This window comes from Triturus cristatus, chromosome 8 (assembly GCF_964204655.1).
Source record: "Triturus cristatus chromosome 8, aTriCri1.1, whole genome shotgun sequence".
NCBI lineage: Eukaryota > Metazoa > Chordata > Amphibia > Caudata > Salamandridae > Triturus > Triturus cristatus.
In genome coordinates, this window is record NC_140591.1 from 1126201912 (window position 1) to 1126224700 (window position 22789).

General features: G+C 44.3%; 1 protein-coding gene across 1 annotated transcript in view; it reads left to right on the forward strand.

The window, feature by feature from the left end:
* Positions 1-22789, forward strand: part of RFX8 (regulatory factor X8) — an 816960-nt gene that overhangs the window by 362813 nt on the left and 431358 nt on the right. The window contains exons 6-7 of the mRNA XM_085620509.1: positions 18229-18324; positions 18405-18482. Of these exons, the coding sequence (XP_085476635.1) occupies positions 18229-18324; positions 18405-18482 (174 nt within the window). The remainder of the gene's footprint in view (positions 1-18228; positions 18325-18404; positions 18483-22789) is intronic.

The window sequence follows — 22789 nt, forward strand, 5'->3', positions numbered from 1 at the left end:
GGAGCCCAGTGTCAGCTGGGCCGGCCATGGCAGGGCCTGCCCGTGTGGGTCGGGCCGGTGGGAGGGTGGGCAGGCAGAGGACACGGCCTGCACAGGGGGCTGGACTGCATGATGAGCCACACCTGGAACGCATCATAGATGCATACCAGGAAAGCACCGGAGGGTTTGGACAGGTCGTGGGGATCCTCAAGGAACTCAAAGAACAGCAGGCTGCCCATCATGCCCGCTTGGACTCCCACATGGCCCGGGTGGAGTCCAAGTGGGACAAATTGGATGAACTAACAGCGGTGCATAGGGACATACTGACATGCCCCCACCAGATCAGCACTAACCTGACCACACCTCCCTGTGCACCCACAACATCTGTTGCCACAACATCCGCAACAGCCACAGGGAGGGAGGAGGACTCTGGTGGAGAGTCCTCGGTACCGCAGCAGCCTGCACATGAGGGTCCTACGAGAAAGAAGAGGGGTCGTCTGAAGAAGGGCAATTGAGACGCTGGTGGCCATTCATATCCCCCAGGCACCCAAAACATGCACCTGTTAATGTCCTTTGTGTGCAAACCAGTTGACCTTGTCGACCTACATCAAAATCACCCACTTGACATGGAGGGTCAAAGTTGTGACAATGCACCAAATGACTGTGGATTCTACTCTGGATATTTCAATTACCAAGACTACCAACTCACCTGTGAACTTTGGATTACCATCACATTGTACAGCACTGCAAAATCCGTTCACCATCCTTACACATGTTTGTAAATAAATTTACAATCACACAATACTTGCCTCTGTCGTGATTCCTACTTGCTTTGTGCCATGGCGATGATGAGCTGCTAAGGAACACTGTGCATGCAAACTATTACAGCAGTGCGAACACCGTAATGTGAGTCATGTGAATGTGACACATATGAGGGAGACACACCACTAGGACAACACAACACATACTCACCAGGGCCCCTAACTCATCGTCAACACTGATGTCAACAGGAGATACAGTGGAATGCACACACAACACCCATCCTGGGTCATTGGGAAGCAGCCCACAGGTACAGGATGTGAATTACTGTTGGATGTGTGGACACACGGAGCACATCTCAAAGTGAAGGACTGTTTTATTAAATATTCACATTGTGAGAATACTACAAGTGATGCACGTTAACCTCACGTGACAGTTATCCGAAAATTAAACATGTGGCGAACGATGAAAGTCCAGGGGTGTGTGGCACATCATTGGTTGGGACAACAATTACTTGCACTATGGATCAAGGGGGCCGATTCACAGAACTAACTTAAGACAAAATCCTAAACTTACTACTTTTGGTATTCACAGAAGTTAGGATTTTGTCTTAAGACAGACTTAAGACGGACTTAATACAAACTTAAGTCAAAATCCTAACTTAAGTCTGTCTTAAGTTTGTCTTAAGTCTGTCTTAAGTCTGTCTTAAGTTTGTCTTAAGACAAACTTAAGACAAAATCCTAACTTCTGTGAATACCAAAAGTAGTAAGTTTAGGATTTTGTCTTAAGTTAGTTCTGTGAATCGGGCCCAAGGATCTGTGTCTTGGGGTTCAGACCGCACCACACAGCATCCAAAGTACCCTGTGAAGGACAGATGGAAAACACTATCAAAAACACAGATTTACAGTAAACAACAATATACATGCCCAAAACAAAACACTAACTACCCAGACACAACCTAACAATCAGGTAAACACTGGGGGCCCGATTCACAGAACTAACTTAAGACAAAATCCTAAACTTACTACCATTTTCGTATTCACAGAACACACTTACTCATTTTGGTATTCACAAAAGACACTTACTCATTTCGGGATTCACAAAAGTTAGGAGTCCTAACTTTAGGTCTCCTAAATGCCTTCTGTGAATACCGAAAGTCTTAAAATCAGGATTTTTCTCAGTTTAGGGGTCCTAAAGTTAGGACTCCTAACTTTACTACTACTAAACTAAGAAAAATCCTAATTTTAAGGCTTTCGGTATTCACAGAAGGCATTTAGGAGTCCTAAAGTTAGGAGTCCTAACTTTACTACTACTACTAAATTGAGAAAAATCCTAATTTTAAGACTTTCGGTATTCACAGAAGGCATTTAGGAGTTCTAAGGTTAGGAGTCCTAACTATACTATTACTAAACTGAGAAAAATCCTAATTTTAAGGCTTTTGGTATTCACAGAAGGCATCTAGGAGTCCTAAAGTTAGGAGTCTTAACTTTACTACTACTAAATTGAGAAAAATCCTTATTTTAAGACTTTCGGTATTCTCAGAAGGCATTTAGGAGTCCTAAAGTTAGGAGTCCTAACTATACTACTACTAAACTGAGAAAAATCCTAATTTTAGGACTTTCGCTATTCACAGAAGGCATTTAGGAGTCCTAAAGTTAGGACTCCTAACTTCTGTGAATACCGAAATTAGTAAGTGCCTTCTGTGAATACCAAAATGAGTAAGTGCCTTCTGTGAATACCAAAATGGTAGTAAGTTTAGGATTTTGTCTTAAGTTAGTTCTGTGAATCGGGCCCTCTGAGTACAGACTACCAGAAAGGACACATCACAGCAAGCACATTGACAAGTAGCATACTGCCATACTCAATCAGCACCAGTGCACCACCAACATAGGTCATGCCAACACTATACTTGGACAACACATACCTGTATACTGACATTCATGAGAAGAAGTTCTGGATCAGCTGGCTCCGAACATCACCATCACCCTCATCATCACTGGCATCATACCCCAGACCAGGATCCTCCACGGCTGGCGGAGGTTGGTCATCGTCATCCAGGATGAGAGGCAACCGCTTCCGCACTGCCAGGTTGTGTAGCATGCAGCACACAAGATGATCATGCACACCTTCGCAGGGGCATATGGGAGGGCCCCTCCTGTCTGGTTCAGGCAGCGGAATCTGCTTTCAGGAGGCCAAATGTCCGCTCAATCACTCTCCTGGTACGACCATGTGCCTCATTGTAACACATCTCCGCAGGTATCACAGGGTTCCTGAGGGGTGTCAGCAACCACGGCATGTTGGGGTATCCGGAGTCACCTACAGGGAGACAATTGCACATTAGTTGAGCGTGAAAATAGGGTGCAAATCAACTTTAGCAAACACACACAATGCTAAGCAGTCAGTACACACCGACAAGCCAGGAATGCTGGTACTGCATCTGTGCCATCATCGTTGGGATTAGGCCTGGGAGGTAAATTCCGTTCCGTTCGCGGAATTTGCGGAATTTGGGTAATTTCGCGTTCCGCGGAGAACGCGAAATTGTCCAAAAATCTGCGTTCCGCGACTTCGCGAAATTTTTTGCTTGTTCGCGTTCTCAATATGCGTGTTCGCGAGATATTTCACCCCGAGCACGCAAACAGCGATTGCGAACAGGAAAAAAGTATCGCGAACAAGCAATTCCGCGTTTTCGCGGAATTTCTGCGTGTTCGCGGAGATTTTTTACCGTTTCGCGGCGATTTGCGTAACGCGATTACGCAAATTCCGCCCACCCCTAGTTGGGATGCGACTACTCCTCATTATGTAGGCGTTGTGCGCTGAGCCCGGGAACCTTGCACACACATGGGAAATGGTCATGTCGGCAAAACAAACCACAAGAGCATTTATAGAGTGGAAATGCTTCCTGTTCTGGTACGTCTGCTCATGTGCCTGCAGTGGTACCAAAGCCACATGTGTCCCATCGATGGAGCCAATGACATGTGGCATCCTGCCCAGGGCATAGAAGTCCCCCTTGATGTCAGCTAGTTGTTGTGCTTTGGGGAAATGGATGTACTGGTCCAGGAAATGCAACATTGCCTCCAACACACCCCGAAGCACACGGCTGAACATAGTCTGTGACATCCCACCAGCAGTAGCAACAGTGTGCTGGAAAGTACCGGTGGCAAAAAAGTGTAGGGCTGCCATCACCTTCACCTTGGGGGTCAGCGCTGTAGGGTATGTCCGGCCAGGTTGCAGATGTGGAGCCAATTGCTCCGCCAATTCTTTGATCAGTGGCCTGGTGGAGCGGTACCGTCGCATGCAGTCACGTTCAACCATGGTCTCCAGGTGTGGGAACGGTCTGTGGACATTTGGTCTTCTGCAGTACATAGGAGAGCAAAGACAGTTTGTCATTCACCCTATCTATGTGCCAGTGTACATGACAAATAGCACATGATACCACATTACAGGACACAAGAACATGATGTGTGTGCTGTTGGGTATGGACACACATATCAGATACATGCCCATCATCTGACATCTCAGCTCTATAGGGCCACACAACAAGGTCCCTGTTGTGCTGTGAACAAGCAATGTGCCCCGTACCAGTACATCATTACGAGTGTCACATACACCACAGTGACTAGCGAGGACAGATGTCTACCCCACAGCACAGGTTCCTGACAGACACACACAGGGACCTTGTGTCGCAACATGGATACCATCATGATGTGGCGTATCATGTGCACAACACAACGCACACATGACACACACATGAAGTGCCCCCTGATTTCATGCCAGCTCGCACATGGATGTCTGTGATACACAGACGCAACATCCACTCACATTGACAATAGACTGGGATGTTGTGAACATTTGACATTGAGCACATGAAATCTGAGTCATCTCTGCATAGCAATGCACACATACTGTGGATGAACATCACATATGTGGCACTGTGACACCCTGTGAGGCACTGAAGAGTCAGGATGTATGTCACATGAAATACACAATGTACACCGGGAACTGTGTACATGCCTCATGCACTGAAATGTACTGTCGTCAAACACAGTGGTTATGTGTCCAGCCAACAATTGGATCTGTCCCCATGACAACCTGCCCTGCCTGGGAGTGGGTGCCACTAAGTGAAACATACAAATTCACATGTCTGCCCACATACACACACAGGTAATGCAGCCTGACATGCGCTTTGAGTTACTGTGTCACAGAGTGTACTGTTGTTGTGCCCATGGGTCAGTGGCAAGCTATGGTGTGTTGCACGCCTTAAACAGTTACTTATATGGTGACTGACGCAGGTAACCAATGCAAAAGATGCGTTGAACAACTAGGGAAGGAGCTGCACGCACGCCTTGCACAATGTCACCAATGTGGACTGACGCGGGTGGACCGATCCGCACGCACACCTTGCACAATGTCACCAATGTGGACTGACGCGGGTGGACTGAGCCGCACGCACGCCTTGCACAATGTCACCAATGTGGACTGACGGGGTGGACCGAGCCGCACGCACGCCTTGCACAATGTCACCAATGTGGACTGACGTTAGTGGACCGAGCCGCACGCACGCCTTGCACAATGTCAACAATGTAGACTGACGCGGGTGGACCGAGCCATACGCACGCCTTGCACAATGTCACAAATGTGGACTGACGCGGGTGGACTGATCCGCATGCACGTCTTGCACACACGCCTTGCACGCACGCCTTGCACAATTACTTCAATAGGAACAGACACGGATTTGAGCATGGTATTATTCGGTTACTTGAAAATCCGTTGGCTGCCTACAACAATGTTTCAGACTCGTCATTGCAATTCTTTTGAATATTTCAAACGATGCGGAAGGCGTGTACGAGACGTGCAATGCGATGGATTGGCCGGATTCATAGGATGCAAACGTGTCGGACCTATCGCTTTTGACACATGGGACTGAATCTGCCTCTGCAGCACAGGTATAAGTCTGTCTGTTCACCTGTGAGCTGCACTACATGCTGCAGATCGACATCTCTGCTAACACTGCTGCTGTCTCTGCATCCTCTGGCTCCAAGAATGGCATGTACTGGGGAGAGGGCCTCAGCCTTCACAGAGGAGGAGAACAAGGCCCTGCTGGACAGCCTCCTTGCACAGTACAGCAAGCTGTATGGGACACCAGGGGAGCAGGTGAGTGTGCACTCCACATCCCTTATTCATTGTGTATGTTGTCTAGCATGCTCACTGAGTAGTTCATACCCCTATGGTGTGTAGGTCCCTGAAGTGGACAGGTACTGTGCATTAAAAGTGCATTTTCACACGGTTGCAATACTCAGTTAATGTTTCCCTGTTGAAAACTCAGGACAACTGTCAATCACCATATTTGCACTACCTGTGTCCATCATATTCCCTTGAGAGAAAGACATGTATATCCAAATGTGTGATGCACAAACATGTGGCTTGCGTGGTAAAGGACTTTTTCCACCCTTGTCATCCTCACAGGTTGATGCCCACCAGAAGCAGGAGATCTAGCTGACCATTGCCCGGGCTGTTCGTGCTGTGGGGGTCCACAGACGCCGCATCCGCAACTGCCAAAAAAAGTGGCAGGACCTTTGTGGCTGGACCTGGAGCATTGCTGAAGCTGTCGCCTCCTCGCAGAATGGGTGGACGACGGACACTGACCACCCACATGCTCAGGATTCTGGCGGTGGTGTTCCCGGACCTGGATGGGCAGTTAAAGGCCAGACAGCAGCAAGGAGGGAGTAAGTGCATGCATTCTCTGTGTCCAATGTATCACATGCTCTTTGCACGCCCACATCCTGGTTACACTTCCACAGATCTCCTGTCTGCTTGTACAGGAGTCATGTGGCAAAACTACATCATGTCCCGTCCTCATCTGATACACAGGTGTGCCCCTTTCAGGCTGTGACTTGTATAACTTGGGTTGTGTGTCCCTGCTGTTGTACAAACTTAACGTTGTGAACAGCATCTGCGACCGGTGCATTGTTTTGTCTTCATGAGTGAGGCACATGATTTCCATGTGTCTGCACATTGCCTGAAAAAAAGACATGTACTCTGTGTGGGCAATTGATATGTGTTCCAATTGATGTTTTTGCACACCATATGTGCCAAGGGTATTTGACACACAGCCATGTAGCAGCAACGAGAATTTATGGGCCTCAGAAAAATGTACATCATGTGTTTCACACATGCATGGACACATGCCTGGTGTCCAGGGTAATCCCATGTTGCACATGTTCCTGGACAGGTATCCCTACTCCGGACATGAAGTACACTCTGTTCTTCTACTCCTGTGTGCAGCCGCGGCCCGTGGAGGGAGTTCCGTGGGGCAGAGAGGCGGGGGAGGGGCAGGGTGGGGGGTACTAAAAACCAGAATATGGATAATTGGAGGTAAGTAAACAATTAAATTAATTAAAACGACGTTTCGTAGGGCGTGTCAGCCTAACATTAGTGCATTGTGAAGTGTGCTATATGGTGTCTGCATCGGTGTCATTGTGAGGTGGCCTAGCCTCTTAGACTCCTGTGGTGTTGGTCATTTTTGTTTGTGCAGCTAGCTGGGGTGTGGGAAAATGATCATCAGAATGGGTTCATGCATAGGTGTCGAATCAATTGACGGTGCATTATGTTGTATAACACATCACAGTGCAGGCAGTCTCAATTCATTGCCATCATTACAGATAGGTGCTTGCAGTCAGTCATCTTTCCATTTTTATTAAGTGTGATCATCAGATGCCTGAAGGTGTGGTTAGCATTGGGTGTCCCTGTGCACTTGACATCTGCAGGGCTTAAATTCTCATACATATTAATGGTTGTGACACAGTGCAGAGTGTATAATTTTGAATGCACTACCCCAGAGACTGAAGCCAGTGCTGGCTGCTTAGCCATACTGGGCTGTAGCATGGTATCCCACTTGCGGATGTGTATCCCACAGTGATCTGTTGTACAGCATGCACTCTATTGTGGCATTGACCATCAAGACATGTGCACATCATGGTGTCTTGTGAGTGAAGCCTATCCATTTTACTGACAATGATTTTTGCCATCCCTTCTCATGACACATGTACTGAGTCAGTGGCAGGAGATTGCATGTGTTAGTCCAGGCAGATTTAAATCACGAGTCCTGCAGTTCAGAGATATGTCTATGTGGTGCTTGTGCACACATATGAGAAGTGACAGACAACATGTCCCAGGCAGATGGGTCCATGGAGGGGCAGGATCTGAGGGGCATGGTTGACTTGCAGACTGACATGTGTCATTTCCAAATGATGTCTCCACTGTTCGCAGTATCTGGCACTTGATGCAAAGCCATACTCTGTGATGTGCTGTACTGACTATGATGTGTCAGGTGAAACAGGTGACTGATGTGGATCTGTTTATCCCGATTGATTGCAGATACATCAACAGCTACTGGAGGAGACAGCTCCACGGACCAAGAGGAGCCGCAGAGCCAGACTGGGTCAGCTTCAGAGGAGTTGGAGGGACCCAGTGGCACAGAGGGTGAGGGGAGCCACACAGAGGAGACCTCAGCTACAAACACCTCTGCTGAGGAACACAGCATCTCCAGTGAGGACTCCCTTGTGGAGACGGGTGTCAGCAGACCCCAGACAACACCTAGTGAGTCTGTCCCCACCACCATCTCCACCCTCCCATCTGCTGCCATCCCAGATGTCCGTGGAGGCCCCTGTGTGGGGAAACATGGCTCCTTTGGTCCAGGCACCGCACCCCCTGCCCCTGTCTCCCCTGCTGCCCTCAGTGTGGAGTCTGTGGACTTACTGAAGCAGCTCCATGTAGGGCAGACAGCGATGCTGAGTGTCCTCCATTCCCACGCCCCTCTGTTGACTCAACTGGTGTCCTTCATGGAGGGCATCTCATCCAACCTGTCTGCCCTACATCGGACCATTCAGTCCATGGCCTCCACACAGACGGCAGCAGTGTCCCTCCTCCAACAGTCCCTCACCCCTCCTACCTCTGCACCACCCACAGTCCCCACTACCCTACCTGACCAACGCACACACACACCGGCACGCGTCACAACAGACCCAGGCAGCACACAATCACGCAAGTCCAAAACAAAATCCACAGGCACGCACACTCCAGGGATTGATGGCACACACACAGGGGATGGGTCACAGACGCACAAACGGGCATCCATGAGCACTCCGCAGACCTCAGATGCCTCTCCCTCCAAAAGCACTTCCCCTGCCTCACCTGCAACCCCCCCTTCCAAGCAGCTCTTCCTCTGTGATCTTGGCCTGTTCCCCACCGATCCATCTGCTCAGATGCACAAGGGGAAGAGGAAGTCACCACGCACAGGGGGGAGTTCCCCTGCCACACAGACATCCTCCACCAAGCGCCCGGACACTGTGGCCCCCAGCCGCAAGTCCTTCCGGAGCAGGAAGAGAAAGACCCCCCCATCCCGCAGGTCAAAGTCACATTCTCCTTCCTGCAGCCCCCAGGCCACCACTCCACAGGTCCCCCCGCCACACCCTGCCCCTGGTTCCCCCACACACCAATACCGCATCTCCAAAATGATTAAGCCATCCCCTCCTACCACATGCACCTCCACCCCCAATCTCACATGCTCAGCCTGTTCCTGCCACTGATGTGGCGACCGTGTCCCCCCTCTGTCCTGCCAACCTCATCTGGGCCCCATGATACTCCCTTGGAGTTTTGCACTGCAGTGGAGGCCCCGTCCCAACCATCTAACCTGCCCACTGCAGTGGTGCCGGTAACAACCCCGTCTGACTTGGGCCCTGCATTGATGTCAGCACACACTCCATTGGACTTTGGCCCTGCCGTGGTGACGGTGCCCACAGTGTCAGACGCCTCCGCTGCATTTGCCAGTGACACTCCTGCACCCACCAGCCCTCCCCTGCCCCATTCTGCTGTCCCCTGATCCTGTACCTGCGGAGCCTGGCCTGCCCCTGTGTATGCCCCTCCAAGGGGAGATGTCCCCTGCCCGTAGCAGTGCAGGCAAGCAATGGGTGACAACTTGTCACATTCCACCCTGGAAGGACTCCTGACATGGACTGGCCATAGGCCTTTTGACATTGTGGACTTAACAGTTTCAATGAGTTATGTGCTTAATAAAGCCAATTTTTATTATCCAGTGGTGTTGCTTCAAATGTACATGATGTTGATGATGGGTGTCATGGAATTGCTGTTGTACAGGTGTTTTAACGGTATAACAGAATGAGTTGTTGATGTGATGTACTCCATGTGGTCTATGGGGTATGTGTACTTTTCTGCTATGTATCCATGACATCCTTAGCTGCAATTTCAGAGTGTAATGATGGCAAAATGTTGTGACCAGGGTTTTATCTTTGGGTTTGCTTCTTGACATCTTTGCCATACACTGTTGCCCATAGGTTGTGCTTACATTTGGGCACATGGAAAGATTCCCTGACTTGGATAATCTCCACTGGACAGGCATGTTTGTGCATCCATGTTACACGAGTCATCTGTGTCATCTGTCCAACTTGGTCTACATGTGTATTGCATATGTGCAGATGACTGAGGGAGGACTCCCGTACACAAGCTTCTGTGACCATTGTTTTTCTTGAGTCGTAATAGTTGTATCACTGACCAAGTCTTGTGCTGGCATGACAGGAGCCTGCACAGACAAAATGTGGCACAGCTGGCCTTCCCCAGGAGTGCAGTCCCATCATGGCATTGTGTCATTCCATGACATTGCCTGGGTACATGGTGTGTGTTGTGTGAGCATGTCTGTGTGTGTTCACTTCCCTTTTCTGGACGCAGCCTGTGTCCCAGACAGATGTACCTGATTTGTGGACTGGCTGACTTGGCCTGTGTTCATGTAACTTCTTTGCCTTGCCTTTTCTGGGATATAGGTGCATGCCACACTACTGGTAATTAGGCTGTCATCCCTGGCTGTATCATTAGTAAATTCCAGGGTTGTTATCCAATGCACGTGGGACACATTCTGGATTACCATTGGCACTTATGTGTTAGCAACATCATGTGTTTTTCCCTAAGTGGTATCTGTCATTGACAAGCTTACTTGTGTGTGTGTGACTACTCCCTATCATCAGGGTCATTGCTGCTATGTTGGAAGGTGTCGACATTTGTGCGTTGTGGCTCTCCTGTGGTTCAACATTGGTGTAGGTGTCTGGCAGGGTTCGGAATGAATTGTGTAGTTTTCACGTAATGTCGATGTGCCGCATGCTGTGCAGTGTGGCAGACCTTCACAGGTGTTGTTATCAGCCCATGTGCGAGGATTTGTGGGTACCTTTGATCCCCCAACACCCCTGGGATTGTCATGTGTGCATGAGCAATATCACCGGTCCCTGTGTGCCTAGCTGATGCACATTCTTGCAGATCAAGGTGTGTGCTGTTGATGTTGGCAAAATGGGAGTTGTTTAATGTCTAGGCCCATAACTACTTTTTGCCCATGGTTTGCAAGCCATGGCCAGTGATTTGTGTTTATGGAGGTGTGATGTGAGTTTGTGGGCCCGGACACATGACCCAGGACGTACATCTGACTGTACTATGCAGTATGGGGGAAAACTAGCTTTATCATCACAGTGGGATTGGCGTACAGGCTAATGTCACCACAAATATAGGGTACTAGAGGGTAGTGCTGTGTTGGGTCTGTCTCTTGCTGTGATGGTAGCTGTTCCACCCACTTTGTGTCACATGAATCCTTTGTGATCCCGCTTACCTGACAATGCCTGCTTGCACCCTCAGGTGTGCCCGGTCAAAGACTTACTTTTGTATGGCACAGTGCACACATGTGTGTCATTGTAGTTCAGCCCACCGTCATGCGTTGTGCAGTAGCCTAGGGACACTGTGACACACACACATGTTGTGTATGATATGCAGTGTGTGGCTGCCTGTCTGTGTTTGTGCATCTGTGCCTCTGCATTGGTGTGGCTTCAGCGTTCCATTGGGGGGGATGTTGTTTGTGTGGTTGTCCTTATTGTCCAAGCGTCTTGTAGGTCATCATCCTGCACATTGATCATGTTTGTTATGTCCCATTGCTGCCATGGTATGTGACTTTGCCACCTAACATCGAGTCTCCACAGGATTCCGCAGTTTGTGTGTCTGTTTGTAGAGATATGATGCTCCCTTTTCACACTCTAATTGTACACTGTTGGCATTGTCAGGGGTCATGGCCAATGCTTTTCTGCACATGGCAGAGGGAGTTCTTGTGATACACAGCATTCTTTGCCTCTATGTCTATGTTTGTTAGTGGCACAACCACCACATTGCCAAAACATTGGTTGTGGTGTTGGGTGCAGTAGTCACAAATGCTGGTCTGGTGATACAGCCCCCTATGAGTTGTGGGTAGTGGTGCAGGGCATACATCCCCCAATGAGTGGGGAGGGTAGTGGTGCAGGGCATACAGCACTGTATGAGTTGTGGGTAGTGGTGCAGGGTATACATCCCCCTATGAGTGGGGAGGGTAGTGGTGCAGGGCATACAGCACTGTATGAGTTGTGTGTAGTGGTGCAGGGCATACACCACTGTATGAGTTGTGGGTAGTGGTGCAGGGCATACATCCCCCAATGAGTGGGGAGGGTAGTGGTGCAGGGCATACATCCCCCATGAGTGGGGAGGGTAGTGGTACAGGACATACATCCCCCAACGAGTGGGGAGGGTAGTGGAGCAGGGCATACAGCACTGTCTGAGTTGTGGGTAGTGGTGCAGGGGCATACATCCTCCTATGACGGGGAGGGTAGTGGTTCAGGGCATACAACCCCCTATGAGTGGGGAGGGTAGTGGTGCAGGGCATACATCCCCTAATGAGTGGGTAGGGTAGTGGTGCAGGGCATACATCCCCCTATGAGTGGGGAGGGTAGTGGTGCAGGGCATACATCCCCCTATGACTGGGGAGGGTAGTGGTTCAGGGCATACATCCCCCTATGAGTGGGGAGGGTGGTGGTGCAGAGCATACATCCCCCAATGAGTGGGGAGGGTAGTGGTGCAGGGCATACAGCACTGTATGAGTTGTGGGTAGTGGTGCAGTGCCTACATCCCCCTATGAGTGGGGAGGGTAGTGGTGCCGGGCATACATCCCCCTATGAGTGGGTAGGGTAGTGGTGCAGGGCATACATCCCCCTATGAGTGGGGAGGGTAGTGGGCAGGGCATACATCTCCTATGAGTGGGGAGGGTAGTGGTACAGGACATACATTCCCCAATGAGTGGGGAGGGTAGTGGTGCAGGGCATACAGCACTGTATGAGTTGTAGGTAGTGGTGCAGGGCATACATCCCCCTATGAGTGGGGAGGGTAGTGGTGCAGGGCATACATCCCCCTATGAGTGGGGAGGGTAGTGGTTCAGGGCATACATCACTGTATGAGTTGTGGGTAGTGGTGCAGTGCATACAGCACTGTATGAGTTGTGGGTAGTGGTGCAGGGCATACATCCCCCAATGAGTGGGGAGGGAAGTGGTGCTGGGCATACATCCCCTATGAGTGGGGAGGGTAGTGGTGCAGGGCATACACCCCCTATCAGTGGGGAGGGTAGTGGTACAGGACATACATCCCCCAATGAGTGGGGAGGGTAGTGTTGCAGGGCATACAGCACTGTATGAGTTGTGGGTAGTGGTGCAGGGCATACAGCACTGTATGCGTTATGGGTAGTGGTGCAGAGCATACATCCCCCTATGAGTGGGGAAGGTAGTGGTGCAGGGCATACATCCCCCTATCACTGGGGAGGGGAGTGGTGATGGGCACCCCCCCAGGTGTGGTGACTGCTGGTAGTGGGGACCATGCTACCCCTGTGGTTTTGCTGTTGCTGGTGTAAGGGATTTGACCCCCCCCCCATGTGTGTGTAGCATTTCGCGTGTTCGTGACGTTTATTTGTGGGGGTGTCTGACTGACCGTCTGCGTTGTTCCTGATCCGCTCATAGATGTACAGTCCTGGGATGACCTGCGCGATGGGATTCATCGTTGGTTCGTCTCGTACTTTCTGCTCGTTGCTCCGTCTCGTACACGTTGAGAATTGGTCCGTCTTGTAGCCGTGGATCGTGTAGTGTCGCGAATCCGATCTGATATGCAGCTCTCCCGAATGCTGTGATGTGCTGCTAATGGCGACACGTCTGGCGCGTATGATTTGCGCATCGTACTTTTCCGTCCGGAAACTGCTGTGGGAACTGCTTCCGGGCGACTCGAATCGGCGATTGGAGGTACGGCTCATACGGGAAATGCTGCTGGAATAGCAGCCTATGTGTCGGACGGAATTGTGTCAAGTTATGCGCATCGTACTTCATTGCCCGGACGGACCGGCTCCCGGAACGTGTTGGTCGCAAGGTAAGGCTACGAACAGCTCTCGGAGGGCTCTCATACCCGGATCGGAATCGACCCCTTAGTAGTAAATGTAGGAGGGACCAGCGGGATTGGCTCAAAGATCAGGCATTCTTACTAGGAAAAAGGTGTGGTTTAGGGAGATGGAAAACGGGTTACGTGTTAGGGAGGGGTTTAAGGAGGAACGCGCACCCACTCACAATAGAGTAAGCTCATTCCTATTCACAAGATGCATGTCTAAAGTTATTACAGCCAGAACGGGCTAAAAACAGTATACATGTAATGCAAGTTAGAGCTGGAGTAGGTCCTGCACCACACATGCCCAACCATTGGTACTGCAAGATCCTTACACAGAATATTATGGAGGCAGGGACTTAAAATAAACTGCATATCAAATAATGCTAAACTAATTTATTTAAAATAGTTAATAAGATGAATACTTTTAATTTAATGTAAAGAAAATCTAAAAATAATGTACTTTTAAATTATTTTAATTCATTTAATAACATCTTTTGAATTTGTTAATTGATGTTACAATATTTTTGCTTAAAATATAATGAAATTACTTTTAATTAATTCTATACATCACTTGTAATAATTATTGATACATAATAAGAACTTTTTTTAACTTTCCGTGTGATTTTGTTTAATTTACACTTAGGAAAAATAATGTTTTATTTAATATATTGAAAATAATTACATTTTAATTTTAACTTAAGTGTTTTAATGCTGCAACTGTTTCTTATTTTGTTCTGCAAATAAAATATAAATATAAAAAATTACATTACTATTTCACATAAAATATTTTCACAATTTTTTTCAAGTTCAATAAACTTTTGTACTTTTCCCTATACATTACGCTAGAGAGATATCCACCACCGGGACATCAATTTCAAATTGTAACTGGACATGAACTATATCAGTGTTTTGTGAACATAATCCATTCACAAAAAATTGAAGACATTCTGACTGCAGAGCTAGGGTGGTAAGCTATTTACTAAAGGAATGGGATCCACTTGGGTCCCCATCACCTTTGTGAATGCAAACAAATATTTGTTGTGGAGTAGGCCCTCATTCAGGAGACCAAAGCCAAATCTCACATAGACTTGTAAGAAAAAGTAATCTTTTCTTTTTTTAAGGGCAACAGGCTGCATTTAAAACAATTGTTTGTTTAAAGGCAATCATAGGCAAGCTGGTCTGCTGTTCCTCAAACAGATTATACACAATGGTTCCATAGGGAAACAAATACTTTCAATCACAATGAAACAAGAATCACAGCATATATAAATCAATCGGATAATCAATATCAACCAAAATTATACAATTTTAAATATAGCAATTTATTCTTTGTATTTTGAATAAGGATAAACAAAGTCCGAAAAATTGAGAAAAATAAAGCTAAGGCTGTATATACAATATATTTACAAAACGCAGTGAACAAGTGAATAAAGTGACTCGGTGCAATAAGTGACAGTGCAAATAATTACAGTATATGTACGTATTTACACAATATAACAAAAATTGTATGTACAAAATTCCTTATTTTGAAGAAGTCCTTAATTTCCTCATAGGTATGCGATAAACCTTGCAAGGCACATGTCCTAGCTTTATATTATCAACAAGGAAATCAAATTAATAAAGGACTGGAGAACCGTCAACGTTTCGACCCTACATCAGCCGCTAGTTGTGAGTAGTCATATCGGGTCTTCTTCAGGACACGAAAATTGTATACCAGCCTAAGATATAGGTGATTGAGCAGATGTAGCCAATAGTGTTGCAGTTACCACCTCTTGTTATCAATCACAGGGGAACGGGCTTGTGACGAGTTTAATCCGCACAAGAGGCCTCTTATTCTGCCTGGTTGACTTCTTCTGATTCACTCTCTCCTTATTCTTGCTGATTTACAACTTTGAAGTCAGTTGAAATACCCAAGTCTTGTTAACGAAAGCAGCAAGAATAAGGAGAGAGTGAATCAGAAGAAGTCAACCAGGCAGAATAAGAGGCCCCTTGTGCGGATTAAACTCGTCACAAGCCCGTTCCCCTGTGATTGATAACAAGAGGTGGTAACTGCAACACTATTGGCTACATCTGCTCAATCACCTATATCTTAGGCTGGTATACAATTTTCGTGTCCTGAAGAAGACCCGATATGACTACTCACAACTAGCGGCTGATGTAGGGTCGAAACGTTGACGGTTCTCCAGTCCTTTATTAATTTGATTTCCTTGTTGATAATATAAAGCTAGGACATGTGCCTTGCAAGGTTTATCGCATACCTATGAGGAAATTAAGGACTTCTTCAAAATAAGGAATTTTGTACATACAATTTTTGTTATATTGTGTAAATATGTACATATACTGTAATTATTTGCACTGTCACTTATTGCACCAAGTCACTTTATTCACTTGTTCACTGCGTCGTTTTGTAAATATATTGTATATACAGCCTTAGCTTTATTTTTCTCAATTTTTCGGACTTTGTTTATCCTTATTCAAAATACAAAGAATAAATTGCTATATTTAAAACTGTATAATTTTGGTTGATATTGATTATCCGATTGATTTATATATGCTGTGATTCTTGCTTCATTGTGATTGAAAGTATTTGTTTCCCTATGGAACCATTGTGTATAATTTGTTGATGAGGCCCAGGTTCCTTGGGTTATAGGGTTACCCCTGTTTCTTTAACTTTGGTCTGCTGTTCCTAGCACACCACCATTTCTGTGATTGTGAGCGGTCATAGTTAGTTGCCATTTATGATCTGCCTAATAAATATTTATTAGACAGGGTGTTCTGCAAATTCCTTAGTTTGCAAACTGACCTATTAGTGTATAGGTCAGTTTACAACATCAGATTCCCTTCACAACAAGTTGGTGTGCAATTTGCAACCACTTTTTGCAAATTGAATCTTTTTACATTAGGCGGTATGAGATCAGATTTATCATGACCATTTTTTGAAACTCCAGGGTACAATGTAACATTTAAACTCAGTGACTGCTCCTCTGCAGATGTTTTTACTTATCAGTTGCCTGCAAACTGCTCTTTTTCTACATCACAAAAGTGGAGTAATTATATAACTTGTATAAAGTTACATTTCAGAAGTGTTTAATTTTTATATTTTGATCATATTCATGTATTTATACCTAAATGACTGCTAAACATTTGTAATGTATTCTAATTCTCCTGTAAGGCTTTCCTCTAGCTTCTCAATACATTTTAAATTCAATTCAAATATTATTTTCATATAATACAATACAGTGACTCTTGACTGAATCTATAATTCAATGGGACCAATTTCCGATCCAGGTCGGAAGGGCACTGAACTACGAGCCATACAAGTTTTTTCCGCCCGACTTGTACAGCTGTACGAGCGAGCAAGTACGATTCGAGCTACGTGACATTCACCTACCGAGTCGTTTCCGTGTCAGAACCGCTCCGTACGTCTTGGTCGTAAGCTAACCGTGGCGTGCAATGGATGCGATTTATGACCGAGCCAGTACGATGCACGCATCGGACAGCCTGTGCGAGCCGGAGTGTCCGTCTTGCAAAATGTCCGGGTGGTTGCCTTTGGGGGTCAGCGTCGGACCCCCTGTCACCCGCAGCCCTACGACTCGGACACAGGGGGAGACCCAAGGGTCCCACAACACAGGCATGTACGGTGCGGGTGGCACCGATGCGTACCCACTGTAGGGGGCGCCCTTGCACGAGACGTACCCATCCAGTCAATGGGAGCCCATGTTCGCGTCGTACGACCGGCTCCCATTGACTTCTATGGGAGTCTGACCGAACTGAGTCCGGCAGCATATGGCCACGTCATACTCGCTCGGTCGGACTGCAGGACTTCGGCTCGGTCGGAAAACACTCCGGATCCGGCTTGGTCGGAGTGCTTTCCGACCCGGAGCAGGATCGGCACCAATATAGTAAAACTTGTCTTGTGTACCTTTGTATTACCTTGTTGCAACCTTTATATTTTTAGATATTCTCATAGTTATGATAGGATAGAAAATCAGAAACTTGGGAGTGAGGTATGAAGTAGAAAATAAAGGAAATTGTTTATTTATATTTTCCATTTTAAGTACCATATAACTCTAGAAATCCATAATATATCAGTATATTTCATATTTGGTACCACTTCATAATTTATTTCAGATTTTCATTTGATTTACGAAAGCATTAAAGAAGGCCCATCATTTTTCCAGATATAAGTAAGACTGTTGTCACCCTGGTATCATTTTACAGATAAAGAAAGATGCCATTGTTGAAAGTCCTTTAATTGAATTCACCAGGTTTAATTCATGGGAGCAGGAATTATGCAAAAAGCACTCATCTAAGTTGGTAAGTAGAGACATATTAAGATTATAAGTATCTTGCACTTTATCGCCTATGTTCTTTAATCATTTTTGCTTATTCTCTAGTTTATGTTTCTTGCTGATGAATATTATAACTATTGTCAAGACATCCTGCAGAACATCAGGAACAAAGAACTAGAACGGGTATGGTTTCACAGTAATTTTCTTTATTCAAACTCATCTATTAATAGTATTATAATATCCTGCCATTTGGTAATATAATAAATGCTTACACCAAGGGGCTTTTCTTATCACCATGGTTGTTATGTAAGCAGCAGAATTAAAAAAATATATATTTATAGTTGCAAATAGATGGTCAGTTAGCAGGTGAAAGTTCTCTGGCAATGCTACGGGTAGAAGGTCATGCTTATGTGAGACGCCAAAGGGAGGGGGATAGACTAACAAGTGCTGGCAGTGAATACAGGTGCTTGGGAGCCAGTAGCGAGATATACTTCAAATGGACATCAGCACCAAATGGCAGAGACCAGGATTAATAGAATTTCTGAGGGCAACAAAAAAGTTAGGTAAGGAAATAAAATTATTTCAAGATTGGACAAATGGGGGATAGAAAAAGTACAGAACTATATATAATACGGAAAAATTGTAATTGCGGACAAAAGGGGGAGGAAGCTCAGGATGGGAAATAAAGTGAATCAAAAAGGAGGCTTGAATAGCTGATAGACTAAAGAGTTGAAAATTGCATGAAGAGAAGGATTCAATAAATGAACAAATTCATATCGTCCACAACTCTAGCAACAATTGTGTCTATGCACTGAGGGCACAAGAGTGTTAATTGAAATGCCTATGACAAGGAGGGAACAGTACTCAAGACAAGGAAAAACTAAAATAACAAGTAAAGTTTTGGTGGGGGAATATTTTGCATAGATGATGCAATTGCAAGAGACAGTTTGGAGAGACAGTGGTAACAGATTGAGAGGAAGACACAGTGGTGAAAATATAATACTCATATTTCAAGCTGCAGATTTAAAATCTGGATGTGGTAACACCATGTTCCTTGGCCTTCCAGACTCCACACAGGCACCCTTAATGGCATCCTATACTCCTCAGCAAGTTTTATCCAAGCCCTGCCTATTTTCTTCAGAATGCAGGCTCGTCGGGTGTTGTGTTCATGCAAGCCTATTGGGCAGGCCTTTAAGGAGGAAGGGCCACATGCATCTCCGACCTGGTAGTAATTAAAAACGGACCTGGAAATGGGTCTCGGTCGGGCCCTATAATCATTGTCCTTCACCTTACTGGTAAAAATACTGATCAATTTATGAACAATGAGTGTAAAAAAAGTCAAGGTAATCCATGTCAACGATTTAGTTTCTGTTTATATTTCACATGTTTTCCTTAGCCTTACACCCTATGAGGGTATGCAGACAGAATATCGAGTTGGAAATGTCGACTTACACAAATATCGAGTTGGACATATCGTGATACAGAAATATCGACAGCAAGAATATCGTGGTCAAGAATATCGACTTTAAAGTAAGAAATATAGGTGTTTTTTTTTTTAAATCAAAGTCATTATCATTTGCAAAAATATAGTTGTTTAAAATATCACTTTTTTAATTAGTGTTATTTATTTTAGTTTGTAGTTTAAATGTATGTGATCTACTTTTTTTGCATAAGTATTGTTTTTGTTTTTTATTATATGTGTTACATTTTTAGTAGTTATCAGTTTTATTTTAATTACATTTCACGTTTTTTAGTTCCGTAGCGGATTGTGGGTTTATAGGGGAATAGAGTGGGATAATTTAATCATAATAAATTAATGATTATTTTTTATTTAGTATTATGTGTTTAATTTAGATTTTATAGTGTTAATTGTGGGAAGTAATTTATTATTAATTAATTATTAATTGGTTGTTAATTAATCTTGATTAATGAATTGGTAAATATTTATGGTAATTTTTGTAATTTGTTTAGGAGCAGGTTGTGGGATTTATAGGGGTAAAGGGTGGGAAGTAATTTAACTATCATAAATTAATTATTTTTTAAAATGTATTAATATTTGTTTAATTCAGATTTTATAGTGCTAATTGTAGGAAGTAATTTATTATTAAGTAATAATTAATTTGTTGTTGATTATTATTAATTCATTATTTGGTAATTAATTATATTAATTGTGTCATTTTTTTAGGAGCGGGATGTGGGGTTTATAGGGGTAGAGGATGGGAAGTAATGTATTTGTAATTAATTAATAATTATTTGTTAATTAATGCTAATTAATCAATTAAAATTCTAATATGGTAATTCTGTAATTAATTTTAGATGTGAGTTGTGGGGTTTATAGTGGTAAAGGGTAGGAAGTAATTTATTTTTTATTAATTAATAAGTAGTTGTTAATTGATATTAATTTATTATTTTAAAATTAATTATGGAAATTGTGTAATGATTTTTAGGTGTGGGTTGTGGGGTTTATAGGGGTAGAGGGTGGAAAGTAATTTATGTTTAATTCATTAATAATTAGTTGATCATTAATATTAATTCAATTGATAATTAATTAGGGTAATTGTTTATGTTTTAGTGTGTGAGTTTTGGTTTTATATGGGTAACGTTTGGGGAGTAAATTAATTTGATCTGTTTTAATATGTTTTTTAATTAATGATATTTCTTTAATTGATAGTTAATTATGTTAATTATGGAGGTACATTTTTCTTTTAATTTAGATGTGTGTTGTGAATTGTGCAATGTTATAGGGTAGGAAATAACAAATATTACATTTATGTCATAATGTTTTTGTTTATGAATAATTTCTAATTAAAAATAGTTATATGTTTGTAAATTATTTTTAAATTGATTTAATACAATAGTTCTAGTTATTTGTCATATCTATTTAACGGTATAATATGTTTCTATTTTTTAGATTTTTAAAAATATTTTTATATATTTTTCTTTTTTAAAATATTTTATGTTGATGATATTTTCTTAGTTTTACATTTTGAACTGACTAGAGTGGGGATATTAATTTTTACCCCTCTGCTATCCAACACTTTCACTAGTGTTGCACTAACTGGAGTGGGAATAGTATTTTCTACCCCTCCGCTATCCAACACTTTCCCTACTGTTGCACTCACTGGAGTGGAAATAGTGATTTTTACCATTCCGCTATCCAACACTTTCCCTACTCTTGCACTCACTGGAGTGGCAATAATCATTTTTATTCCTTCTCTGTCCAACACTTTTCCTACTGTTGCACTTACTGGAGTGGGAATAGTCATTTGTTTTCCTCCGCTATCCAACACTTTCCCTACTGTTGCACTAACTGGAGTGGGAATAGTAATTTGTACCCCTCCGCTATCCAACAGTTTCCCTACTATTGCATTCACTAGAGTGGGAATAGTAATTTTTACCCCTCCGCTATCCAACTTTTTCTCTACTGTTGCACTCACTGGAGTGGCAGTAGTCATTTTTATTCCTCCGCTATCCAACACTTTCCCTACTTTTGCACTACTTGGAGTGGGAATAGTAATTATACCCCTCCGCTATCCAACACTTTCCCTACTGTTGTACTCACTGGAGTGGGAATAGTAATTTTTACCCCTCTGCTATTCAACACTTTTCCTACTGTTGCACTCACTGGAGTGGGATTAGTAATTTTTACCCCTCCGCTATCCAACTTTTTCTCTACTGTTGCACTCACTGGAGTGGGGATAGCAATTTTTACCCCTCCGCTATCCAACACTTTCCCTACTGTTGAACTCACTGGAGTGGGAATAGTATTTTTTACCCCTCAGTTATCCAACACTTTCCCTACTGGTGCACTCACTGGAGTGTGAATAGTAATCTTTACCCCTCCGCCTTCCAATACTTTACCTACTGTTGCACTCACTGAAGTGGAAAATTTGAGTTTAAAGACTTTTAAATAGTTTGATGTTTTAATTTATAATATAATGTTTTATTATATTTTATGTTATTGCTGTATGTATATATATCTATATATATATATATATTTACATTTTCATATATATAATTATAAAATAAATACAAATTAATAGTTTATTAATTGTAAATATATATATACATATTACATTTTGTACACGTATATTTACTTTTTTTTTAATTACATTATTTGTTATATTTGTTAAAATGTAGCCGTGAACTGAGGCGCTCCTTCCGGGAAGCCAGACCCATGGGAGGTGGCGTGCAACGCTGGTGGAGTAACCAGCAAATCAATCCGAAATACGTTAGCAGGTCTACATGCGCTCAGGAAACCAGGCAGATTACGATACCAAATTTGATTTATTGCTTCATAAATCCATACGTGATGCGTTTCGGCAGTCCTGCTGCCTCGATCACAACAAAGTAAAGCAAACAACTGCTTCCTGATTTAAAGCATTTCACAATAACTGAAAATGGACTAACAGAAGATGGACTAACACCTAGAGGGTTCACCAGCAACGAATAAGGCGGCCATTTTAAAGTGGAGTAAAATTCATCCAAAT